We start from the raw sequence: 13179 nt of genomic DNA, 5'->3' as shown, positions 1-13179 counted from the left end.
GTTAGATGTGTAAGACCCTATATCTAGCTCTTGTGGTGTTAGTTGTGTAAGATATAGTTATATATATATTATATAATAGTTATATATTATATAGTTATTACATGTAAATATATTTTATTAAAAATCATACTTTATGCCCCATATCCAATCTCTCCCCATCCCCCCCCAATAACCCTAGATTTCGTCTATAAGGAAATGAAGGGTGCTCTGGGGATCACTTTCAAAAAATTTTTTTGAATGGGAAACCACACCCTTTGAAAGGGGGGGCATTTGGTGGCTCTTCTAACCAGCTCAGAAAGATAACCACTCAAACATCTTGAAGAATTAAGAGTATAAAAAACATATCTGAATCTCAAAGTGTGATTATAGTCAGATTAATTTTCCTAAAACACAGCTTTCTTTTAAAAAAAAAGTCCGTATCCCAGTGCTTATGGAATTAAGTGGTTTGGTCTTGGTCAGGTATTTAAGTACTCCTTAGTATAGCCCTAAAAATCCATTACAGCCTTACTTTTTTTTTTTTTACTGTTTTGCTGCTGTATCGCAAGTTCCAGCCTACTGTTCCTTTAAAATGCTCCTGTTTTAAATTTCTGCCTCAATGTCTGCCTCCCATCTTTCAAGACTCATCTCAGGTGATACCTTCTTCACCGCACCTTTTCTGATTCTTAGAAATTCTCCTAGCAAATGTTCCTGCTACTTATGTGATGGAACATATCTCATTCTGTCCCATGAACTATAGTTATTAGTGGTATTTTATTCACCCTAGTAGATTGTAAGTTACCTAACAAGCATGGGCCATCTATTTGTTACTCATTGTTATATTCTCTGAATCATCTAGAAGAGTGCTTTGTACATAGCGGTTCTTTAATATATACTTATTAAATTTTATGTTTCTTGACTTTAAAAGAACCCTTATACCATGTGTAGAATATTTGTCCAAGTTTACTGCCAAGTATGTAGAGACCAGCAAGTAGAAATCTTGAGTTAGGGAGAAGCTGTGGTGTTGAAGGAGGGCTGTTTGTGTGGTCTGCCTTTCTGTTTGGAATTGATAGTATTTAAGATCACCACTGCTGGTAACACCAATTCCTTGACCATATCATTTTCCTGTTTATGTGGCAAGGTTAATGTCAAAATGATTCAAGTGTTAGGTGGCAAGTAATTTTAGCATCCAAGAAAATTTGAATACCTTTAAAATAGTAACAACTGGATTAAGTTATTAAATATGTAAGATTCATGTCCATATAAATGTACACTTTTTGAGAAAAAAGAAAGCATCCTACTCTTTACCAGTTTCTGCTAGTATTAAGAAAGCATGAATAAAGTTGAGAAGAAACCAGTTAGCTCAGAGTTAACTGTTTCTTTGGAGTGGGGTGCTGATGGTAAAGACAAGTTAGTTATAGGGCTGGCTAACCAAGTATAATAGAGCACACATTGAGTGATGTCTAGCATGGCATTGTGTACTACTAGATTAAGCTGTCGATTAACTATCTTTTACTTATTCTATTCTCTCTACTGAAATAATCTAAAATTTTTATTTGGTTCTGTAATATGACTTTCTGCTTATGTTTAAAAACAGGTATAGGGATTCATAATATTTCAGACTCGAAAGAGCTGACACAAAAGGAATTGGAAGGTTTTTAGCCTCATAGTTTAGTCTTACTTAATTTCTCTGCTTTCTTTGTCATTTCTGAGATGTAGACTAGGGTGCGCAAGTCTAATTTAAGGCAAATTTATTCTAAGTGCTCATGTTTTCTGGGAAAAAGAGGTAATATAAATGATGTAGAGTAAAATGCCCAGCCTTCCATCTTCTGCTAGGATAGAATAAACGGATCCTTGTGCATTGTTAAGTGGGACAATCTCAGTAAGCTCTTAGATTTGTAAAAGTGACATGACTTATTTTCAGTATTTTTCTGGGATATCAGAAAATAACGAGAACATCATAAACTAGATTATTTTCATGTGATGAGCACATGTCGTGAGCTATTGGATGACAGATGCTATTAACCTATGTCAGCGTTGTGAGAATTGAAGGTCTGTCCATAAGGGGTGCCCTTGTTTGTTACTGTAAGAGGATGTCACCCATTTTGATTAGCTCAGCATCTTAAAAATGTTTTCACCCATTATTGGGAAATAAATGTTTTCGCATATTACAGTTTTTTACTCCTGAGCTTTGTCTAGAAAGACTACATGTGCGGCTGACTGTATAAGAGGCAGTGTGAAGCAATGTGTATTTTTTAACAACAGCTTGCTGAAAGGAATTTTTTTTTCTTCTATAAAGAGATTCTTGAAGGTTGAAGTTGAAGATGTCAGTATTAAAATAACTTTTAGGCTTTTTGTGATTGAAGGCAATCATTCTAAGTTGCATACAAATAAAGTAGAAACACCTTTTTTCTTTTTTATTATAGGTGGCTTTCTAGAAGATGACCATAGAGGACCTTCCAGATTTTCCATTAGAAGGAAATCCTTTGATTGGAAGATACCCATTTTTACTTCCAGGTTCTGATACACCAGTTATCTTTTCCATTTCTGCAGCACCAATGCCTTCAGACTGTGGTATGTTAAGTAGCTGTGCTTATAAACTTGTAACTTGACCTCTGTCTTATGCCCTTTTTGTACTCATAATTTTTCCAAGAACTGTTTGCGGTGGTTTTTATAAAATTGCTAAAGTTTTCTTTTATCAAAAATACAATTACTTATTGCTTTTTCTGCCTCTTAAGCTAAAAGCTTTATTTCAGCTGTCAGCATTTTTATTATGTAAAAATATTCATCTTAAGCACCATCATGGATTTAGAGGATTTTATTTTTAGAATGCAATGGCGCTTAGACATCTAGCATTCTTCTGCTATTGATGTATTTATTTTGATTAAATGTACTGACTTGCTAAAAAGCCATGTACTTAGGCAGAGGGGGTAAGAGACTCTTCTCTGGAATGTGGAATTAGATTGGTTCATGTTTAAATTGTTCCATTTAAATCTCTTGTATAAAATGTTAATTTAGGGCCGGCCCGGTGGCGCACTGGAGAGTGCACCGCTTGGGAGTGCGGTGGCGCTCCCGCCAAGGGTTCGGATCCCATGTGGAGACCGGTTCCCGCGGGATGCGGGCGCAACACCGAGGGTTGTGATCCCGTTGCCGGTCACCGGTATGGGCGTGACACCGAGGGTTGCGATCCCGTTACCGGTCAGTAAAAAAGACAAAAAGGAAAAAAAAAATGTTAATTTAGAAGCATTCCAGTTTTCACTTATTTAAACTTATTTCCCCAGCACCATATTTTTATCAGATAGTGGATAAGTGAATAGAAGAAAACCAGGAGATAAATTCAATAGAATTGTTACATTCCTAATTTAGACAGAGTTTTTCAAGAAAAATATTGGTTTACCATTTCAAATTGTCTTTGGAGGTAAAGATAACATTTTAAAATATTAGTAGATAATGACATTACAGGATTGGAAATTTATCTTTTTAGTTATATTCATTCTAGTAATTCCATATCTCCAAGTGTCCTGTTTGTTTAGTATTCAGATTCTATAGCAGCTTACCTATAGCAGTTGTCAGAAGTGTTACATAAAACCTGTACCTTGATCCTAGGAGTTATTTTCAGCTGTTACAAAAATCGACTGGGTTTGTTTTCAGATACAACAAAATCAGTTATGTGGGTGAAACCTTGAACTAAAGCACTTTGTAACTTGCTTGTTCTATCTTGCATTATAATTGTGTTATTTCCTTTCCAAGACTATAGCTTTCTGAGATAGAGTAGCAGTTGTGTTTTATTTTTGTTTATAACATAAAAGGTGATATAGTCATTCATTGATATTAGTTGCTCAATCAATATTTGTTGAATAAATACATTGAATGAAAGGTGATAATGGATATTGGTCCCCTTGTATAACTGAAATTAAATGTTGTCTGTATTCTCAGAATTACAGATTCTTAGAATCTGTATGTACTAATAAATTCAACTTTCCCTTCTCACCACCCAATATAGAAATTCTGTTTTCTTCAGTAGTTAGAAACTAATAAAATAGTGGATTTCATTGTTAAAAATCTTTAGTTGTAATAAAATTATTTTTGTGCGTAGACTCAAAAAGTACATCTCCCTGAAACTTTGGCCAGCTGGTACTAATTTGATATGTGGAACAAATACTTCTTTATGTGATAGCCTTCAAGTATTTGAAGATAATTTGAACATTTTATTTCTTCTTTAAGCTACACATTTCTAGTTCCTTCATCAGTCCCTCATCATCAGGATTTTTAGACCCTTTTCATCCTAGTTGTTTTCTTGATATGCTGTAGTCAGTGTCCCCTTAAAAAGTGGCATACGGAATTGCATTTACTGAACAAATATTTATTGAAGGCCTCTTATGTGCTAGATACTGTCCTGGATGCTGAGAATACCACAGTAGTTAAGACAGATCTTCTAGTGGGAAGACAATAAACAAAAGCAGATGAATAAACAAAACAAAATAGCATAAGGAGTTCTTTGGAGAAGAGAAACAGGGTGCTGTGATAATGGTGGCAGGGTGGCTGTTTGAGATGGGGCCGGTCATCTGAAGAATCAGAAGAAGCCAGTCATGAGAAGAGCCTGGGAAAGAGTGTTCTGGGAAGAACAGAAAATTAAAGGCATAGAGTTGGTGTATCCTACGAATTCATGGAAGGCCTCTGTGGCTGAGAAGAAAGCGATTGAGGCGCAGAGTGAGAGGACTTGAAATTGGAGAGTCAGGCAGGGGCCAGATCATGCAGGGTCACATAGGCCTTGGTAAGGAATTTGAAGACTGACTAATGAGATTATAATCAAGAAACAAACCAGTCCACACAAACCAGAGCTTAGGCGTGCAGCTCAGTGTTGACTCTCAAGGTGGTTACTCTGTAAGATTATATTACTGTCTTTACACAAAGATTTTTGGAATCTTTTCCTTTGAAATGCCTCCAGAGCCAGTTCACACAGAACACACATTACATATACCTTATACCCACTATACCTTATTATTATTTTTGTTTAAACAGTGAATTATCTGTTAAAAAATTTTAAATAATAAGATCTTATTTACCCATGTACAGTCATACACCACTTAATTATGGAGATATGTTCTGAGAAATGTTAGGTGGTTGTGTAATCCTTCTGGTTGGTTCGTTCCCTTATTTCAGGTATTTCCTCACAAGCATGTGCTGAATACTTGAGGAGGACGTTCCAGGGATCTCAGGGGCTCTCTTGCAGTACATCTCTCTTCTCTCTGGTACTGTGCCCTTCACATCTGGCTGTTTTGATTTCCCTGGACTCTCAGCTCTGTCTTCTCAACTCAGAAAGTCTGCTGGGCCTCTTCTTGGCTCCTTCTCCCTGCACTGTGGCCTGGAGACTGTCCCAAGGCAGTGACCTGGGTCAGTTGTAGGACTCACCTTGTTTGTATCCCATGCTTCAGGGATCACTGTCTTTCATTGGCTAATACCCACTGTCTTGAAAACCATTGTTTATTTTTTCTCATGTTTTGGTCGTTTCATATGGAAGGGCAAATTTGATCTGTGTTACTCATTTTGACTTGAAGCAGAGACATCTTCCCCATTTTCTCCTCCCACCCTACTTTGTTTTGATTAAAACTAATTTTTTTATATAGAAGTTTAAAATTCAAATGTAGTTAGATATGTTAATATATTGCATTATAGCATAAAGGTTAAGATAATGGGTCATTCTAGCCTTAATCCTAGTTAATCACTTAACAGTTGTATGAACTTGGGCAAATTGCTTATTTTCTCTATTCCTTTCTTTCTTCTTTAATGAAATGAGAATAACAAAGTACCTACCTCATATGGTTGTTATGAAGATTAAATAAGTTTGTCTACATAAATTTATAGAACAGTCCCTGACATGTGTTGAGCACTTAATAAGTATAACCTGTTATCATTATTATTTAAATGAGCTGCCTGCTATTTTGCTGTTACCTCAGTATTTAATTACTGAAGCATTGTTGTATGCTTTAGTATTCACTGGGCCAGTGTCCTCCAGCCATTACTTGTCTTTGTTCAAAAGTTCTTGCTTATTTCTCTTACATTTACTTTCTAGATGTTTGCCACTCAAAGTGTGGTCCTTGGTGTAGCAACACTGGCATCACTGAGAGCCTGTTAGAAATGCAGTCTCAGGCTCCACCTGAGACTTACTGGATCAGAATGTACATTGTAACAAGATCCCTAGGTGATTCCTGTCTATATTAATATTTGAGTACCTCTGGCACAGATGAACAAGAGAATAATTTTCTCTATTTTGTCTCACATGCAAATCTTTGTGAAGTTTTGATTAGAATTGAAATTATTTAAAAGCTTGTTCTTAGGAGAATTGACAGCTTTAAATATTTTATCTTCTAATCCAGGAACATGATGTGACTATTTCCATTTAAGTTTCCTCTCCTGTCCTTTAGTTTTCTTTAAATAAGCCTCACAGATTTATTGGCATGTTTGCTATTTTTGTTATTGTGTATAGGGTCTTTTTTCCCCATTGTATTTTTTTTAACAGGAAAAAACTTTTAAATGCAGAAAATACAATGATAAAAAACATATATATGAGGGTACTTGAAAAAGCTCACGGAAATATTTGTATTATCTTTTCATTCTGTTTTTCCATGAACTTTTTGAAGTATCCTAGTGTGCCACACATATTCACCATCAGAATGAACAAATATCAGCATTTTGTCATATTTAGCTCTTGTGTTTTAGTTAAAAGAAATAAAACCTTAAAGATAAAGTTGAAATTTCCTTCCAATTCTTTTCTAGTCCCATCCCCTTGCTTCCGAGAGGCAACCACTATCTTATATTTAGTGTGAACATTTCAGACCGTGTTGTTATACTTTTACTAAATGTATTGTTTACTACATGTAAACAATTTATAGTATTGTTTTGTATACTTACAATTTTATGTAAATGATAGATATTTATATATCATTTTACAACTTAACTTATTCACTATTGTTTTTTGAGAGCTATTCTTGTTGATACATGACTTTACTAATTCATTTATTTAATTGGAAATAAGTATAGAGTCCATCCTATGAATATACCATATTCTTTTTTTTTTTTTTTTTTTTTTTTTTTTTTTTTTTCTTTTGTCTTTTTTCCGTGTCCGGCCACGGATCGCAACCCTCAGGGTTGCCCCCGTACCGGACAGGGGACCGGCAAGGCGATTGCACAACTCGGCGTTGCTCCCGCGCCTCGCTCAGCCAGTGAGCGGGAACCGGTCTGTATGTAGGATCCGAACCCTCTGGCGGGAGCGCCGCCGCGCTTCTCAAGCGGCGCCCTATCCAGTGCGCCACCGGGCCAGCCCTGAATATACCATATTCTATCCATTCCTCTATGGAGAGATATTTCAGTTTTCCAATTTTTTTTCCTATTGTAATCAGTGCTGGAATAAGCATTCTGGTAGACACATGAGTCTGTTTAGGCATATATTCAGAAATTTCACTAGAAATGCCCAACGCCTAGAAAAGTGAATAAATATTTAGTGAATGGATGAATGAATTTGACTAAAAGAAAATTCAGTTAACTGATAAAAAACACGCTCAAATCTGTGTTCAAGAAGCCATGCAAGTTGCTTCTCCAAGTTGTGTACCGATTGTTCTTCTGATTTCAGTTGAACTGAGAGAGTGACCAACTGTTTAGCGTTACTCTTGGTCACCACATGTTATTTGTTCTTCCGTGGACATCTGAAGGTCACAAATCCAGAGTATCTGTAGGTTCTTCTGATGACTTTTGTTCATGTAGTTTTTGTTTTTTGATTCTCATGGAAATAATTTGCCAATTCAGTGACTGCTTAAAAGCATTTAAGCCTTGAAAGGATACAATACATAAGAGAGGATGTGAGAATTACTATCAGGAGGATAATACCTAGGGTCCAGAGAGTGTCCTGAAGCCATCATGCCCACTTTCCTAAATTTAACCAATGAAAAAGATCAAGTGGGTTATAATGAGCTTGTAGGGCTTGGGGAAAAGGGTGGTTTTAGGAAACTAGAAATGTTAGTTTGGAGAGTTGTAACCAGATATTACAGGAAACTAGAATTCAGGATCTGGTTCCGTTTACAGATAGATAAAAAAACCTCAAAGACAATGAACAGGACTAGAATCTGATAATGGGTGCTGTATAGTTTTTTGCAGAAACACAAATTTTCCTCTCTACAGTCAACCCCACTTCTGCCAAAGATAGTAACTGCAAGACTAATTTGTTGGCAAAATAAGTTTAGTTTTATTAAACTTGATTGGCTTGATTATTTACATAAGTGCAGCAAGAATAGTGATTTTGTGCACATTCCCAAATATGACATTCCAGTCTAAGCTTTGGTAATATCCAAGGGGCTTTAATGGCTCCATGTCATTCTGAGTTCCTTAAGACTTTCTGGTAAAAAGGAATCCAAGGTTAAACTTTTAAAAGCCTTTCTAGGCTAAGAAATCAAGCCAAGGACTTTGTCCATTTGTGTCCTGTTATAAGGAAAACAGATTCTTGTTGGACTTATGTAAATACCTGTATTGCCATGAAAATAAAGAATACTCAATAAGAGTTTCAGAATTCTGGAGGGATCAGGTAGGGAGAAAAAAATAAATGTTTTGTTTTTATTTATAAAAGTATACTTTACCAAATTGCTGTAAGTTATAGATCTTAAAAGAGAAAAAGTGTCCTTTAAATCTGGAAAACAAAACATTAAAGAACCAGCAATATTTCAAACAAAGTCATAAAAATTTTAATCATTCTTATCAATTTATTCGGTCCACTGTAATTAATTCTTTTTCTGCTTGATTTTGGTTTAGCAGCCTCATGAATCTATTAGTTTTCCATTGGAATTCTGGAAATTCTTACCCAGTCCAATGGTATGATCTTAAAGTTATCAGAAACCTGTACTTGTGAGAGTCTTTTCTATAAATCTTCTTGTAATTTTGTATCGTAGATGCTTGCAAAAGCTTCCAGGAAAACATCACAGTAAAATAATAACTGTGGATGACAAAAGACTTTAAGTGGCCTTGGTTAAAGGCTTGATAGGTTTATTATAATGCATTTGACAAGGAAATTTAGTTATTTCTGTGACAACATTTCAAGATAACCAGGATTATGATTGATAACATTATACTAGGCCATATCATATTTCTAAGAATTTCATACAATTTCTGGAACATATATCCATATATATGGATATATGTTCCAGAAATTGTATGAAATTCAGTTAACTGAATTTCATACAATTTCTGGAACATATATCCATATATATGGATGGATAATATATATCCATCCAAATATAACATAAAGAAGGTTAAGAATCTCTATTTGACAATGTTTCTCATGCAAATTAGCCTAATTAGTTTAATCTCTCTCCTTTTTTTAATAAGGAGAGAGAATAAATTCCTTCGAGACCTTTGGGGACCTTTGAAAAATCCCAAAGTTAGTCAGAGGTCAAAAAGACTTTTATTCTGAATTTGAATTTTTTGCAAGTTTGTCAAAAATGTCAAAACATTCAAAACACTTGATTGAATATGTTTGCCAGTACTTGTCATTCATTTAACCAAAACGACAATCACATATTTCAAAGACATATACAGAAATTCATAAAGTTGTAAAAAAACAAAAAAAGTAATGCCAAAAACCTTGGTTCTTTTTTTTTTTTTTAGAGTATAGAGTTTGATGAGTTTTGGCAAATATACACACCTGTGAACCACCACCATAACCAAGATATGGAACATGTCAATCACCCCAAGAAGTTCCCTCATTCTTCTTTCTTGTCAATCCCCCCTCAGTCCTAGCCCTTGACAACCACTGATTGGATTTTTCTCATAATACTGCCTTTTTCAGGGTAACAAGTAAATATAGTCATAAAAGATGTAGTTTTTGGTGGGTTTTTTTTTTCACTTAGCATGAGCTTTTGAGATTTGCCCATGTTGCTTGGTGCATGGACCGTCTGTCCCTTTCTATTGCTGATTAGTACTCCATTGTATGGATGCACCACAAAAACCTTGGTTCTTTTAATAGAGAAACTTAAGTAATCAAAGACCTGGCAAAGACAACATGAAGCACAGGAAATGGTCTTGACAAAACCCAGAATCTTTATTTCTCCGGCAGACCACTCAAAAGTGAAAGAAAAACCTTTACAATCTTCCATCAAGAGCCGACCAATATGCCAAAAAAAATTTATTGTTTTAACAGAGATGAGCTCAAATTATAGTTTTGCATCATTTTGATATTAATGATGATAAATTCATTCAATTTTAGTCAGCTTGACCACACAAGATTTTTCTCTCTTCTCAACTTTCGATAGCCATTTAGTTTTTGTCCTTCATTTTACTTTTTCCTTAACAAAAAACACATCTTCATAACTGATACCTTTTCTTAACTGTTGTGCTAGCATTCTGTGATTGGCAAATCTATGAATACATAATTTTGTAATTTCTAGAAGCATATGTTTCCTCATAGTTCAACTTTTCGATGTAGCCCAGGACATGTTTACTAAGAGACCCAAATATTTTTAGTTCCTCTCTCCAAAATTAGATAAACTTAAACTTTTGTTTGGCAATTAATGTTGCAGTATTTTATGTGAAATTAATGTCAGTTTAATTCACTTAACAATTATGCCTGGATTACTTATGGAAATTTCATGAGACATTAAATAGCTAAACATCTCAAGTTATTTTTCTTTCTGAGAAATTTTATAACAAAGAGGTAGCATGAGCTTATTTGTAATTCACTTGTTATATAACATGAGTTTATTTAACAAGTAAACCTAGGTAGATTGAAAGTTTATGTATACATTATATTTGATGCTGACAATTCTGAAGGCATATTCTTTTTTTTTTTTTTCCCTTTACCAAGGATTACCCAATTCATGTGAACTTGAAAAGCATTTGGGTTAGTTCCTATTTTTCTGAGAGTTTTAGGAATACTTAATATATATAACCACTTGTTTTTATTCCTATGTATATTTAACATACATACCTATCCATAAACATACAGACAGAATTAGAAATCTTATAGCTTTTATTTCAAAATTTTACTCATGTGTCAGGTATAATAACACAAAGCTTATTAGTTTATAAAAGAATCTGGATCCAAATAATGCCTCTGGCAGATGGAATAAGTTGAGGTTACCTGCTGAGATGGCTAAAGCTTTTTACTAAAGATTTTTCATTTGCATGCTACAAGGAATCTTTTAGAGCATCTATTCTTGAGTCATTTTGTATTTAGAAGCTTCTGCATACAAGTCAAAGAATGAATTCCATTGCCTCTGAGAGATTCAGGATCCTCTCCTTTCAAGGGCACCCTTAAGGTGTGAGCTGTCTTGTCTTAGTTAGAATTTCCTTAAAGTGGTCACTGCAATTCCAAATTATCCTTTGTGAAATTCACTCATTTGTTCAAAAGACACAAGATGGTGAACAAATGTGTTCTACATTCTATTTGCATGCATTCTATTTTGGACCAGGTGGAATTCATTTGCTTTCTATTTTGGACCAGGTGGAATTCATTTTGCCTTAGATACTCTAAGTGGTCTTAATCTATTTTTCAACAGCTGATCTGAAACATGGGGGACCATGTGTTTACCTTCTCCCCCTTTAGAACAAATAGAGTGACCTACCAAGAAACTTCAACAAAGGTTGCTCAACAAAATCAGAGCTCAACGCAAGGGGAGTAGAGCTGGGATTCAAAAGAGACTTGCTGTAGAATCCATGGTTGGGTGAGAAAGCAGAGAGCACAGTGGGCTCTGTGGGTATGTGGTCACTCACTAACCTCAGGGCTCATCAGGGGTCTTCTGCTCATCTCACTTCTGACACCAAAAACTGTCAAAAGAAAACTCAGAAGGCTTTTTTTGATATAAATATTTTATTGGGTGAGAAATAAACTGTTTGCCAATAGGGAGACTTTAAAACTGAAAGTGTAAGAGACTTGTCTCATGAAGCTTATAGCATAGCATAAAAGAGGAAGTTCATATAACTTAATTCTCAATGGTTAAGGCAAACAGGTTAGTTAAGCCATCACTGGTTTGCTATAATGTGCTGAGTCATGCTGACAAAGAAGCTCAAGTTTCATGTACAATTTAAGTAGGTATATTGGGAAATGGGTCTTATAAGTTTTGCTGAGCTGGGCGTGGGACAGTGGCTCAGAGGCAAAGGTTTATTCTGGCCTCCATTTTGATTTTTTTTTAACCAGGACCATTTTGTTGCCTAAGATTTGGGATACTATCTCCTAATTTTAGTCTTTCTCTTCTAATAGACTGCTACTCTACTTTTATACATGTCCTTGGTTTTGTGCCTCTCCCTTTGTCTTTTAGGTATCTTGACTCAAAAAGTAAGAATTATGTGTACATAGTATATTTTGGAAAATGTATAAAAATACAAAGAAGAAAATTAAAAAAAAACCATTAATCCCACTACTTATGAATGTTGTTATAATCTGAGCTCAATAGTGAGTTATCTTAGCAAAATAGCATAATAGAGAAAAGAAAGTCTTTGGAGACAGACCTGGTTTTCTACCCCAGATTTGCCACTTAACAGCTGTGTGACTTTGAGTCAGTATTATTTAAGCTGAGCTTTGTTTTCCTCATGCAAAATGAGAATAATATACCTGCCAGGTCGGGTGTTTGTGAGGATTCGTAAAGTGTTTGTTAAGTTGTAAGTGCTCAGGAAATGTTAGTTCTCTAATGTTTTTCTTATTTAGATATTTCTGCTCTTTTATATTCCCTCCCTTTTTGGTTCAAGATAGTAGAACCTGATTTTCTTCTCTTGAAATGTTTTGCTTCCTTCATGAGCCATTTGCTTTTGTTCTCTAGTCATAGAACAATACCTAACTTTTCTCTGAATCTTAGGAAAGAAGTTTTAAGATATATTTAAATCACATGTTTGATTTTGTCTAGTATTCCATGTTTTTACTAATACAGTTTTCAAAATAATCTAGTCATCTTGTCCCAAGGTTTTTGGCATTGAGATATTACTTCCTTATTGGTTGTAATAGCATTTCCTTTCATGTTTTCCTAAGTGGGTGAAAAGTGATGCTTGTTTATTATAGAAAATTAGGAATATACAGAGAAGTAAAAAGAATATTTGAGATTATAAGTTTTTCTAGTACACTTAATATTTTGGTGTATTTATTGTTTTTACATGTGTTTTTTAAATTTGTTAAAAATTTCTAAAATTTTATTTATTTATTTATTTATTTTTTCCTTTTTGTCTTTTTTT

At 34.6% G+C, this 13179-nt stretch overlaps 1 protein-coding gene across 1 annotated transcript in view; it reads left to right on the top strand.

The window, feature by feature from the left end:
* The first annotated feature begins 2417 nt into the window (after positions 1–2417).
* The window catches only part of CLIP4 (CAP-GLY domain containing linker protein family, member 4), a 60061-nt gene continuing 49299 nt past the window's right edge, over positions 2418–13179 (top strand). Inside the window, exon 1 of the mRNA XM_008566397.1 lies at positions 2418–2550. Within this exon, the coding sequence (XP_008564619.1) occupies positions 2418–2550 (133 nt within the window). The remainder of the gene's footprint in view (positions 2551–13179) is intronic.

This window comes from Galeopterus variegatus, unplaced genomic scaffold (genome assembly GCF_000696425.1).
Source record: "Galeopterus variegatus unplaced genomic scaffold, G_variegatus-3.0.2 Scaffold239, whole genome shotgun sequence".
Classification (NCBI taxonomy): domain Eukaryota; kingdom Metazoa; phylum Chordata; class Mammalia; order Dermoptera; family Cynocephalidae; genus Galeopterus; species Galeopterus variegatus.
Note: the sequence above shows the minus strand (reverse complement) of the source record. Positions and strands in the feature narration are given on the sequence as shown.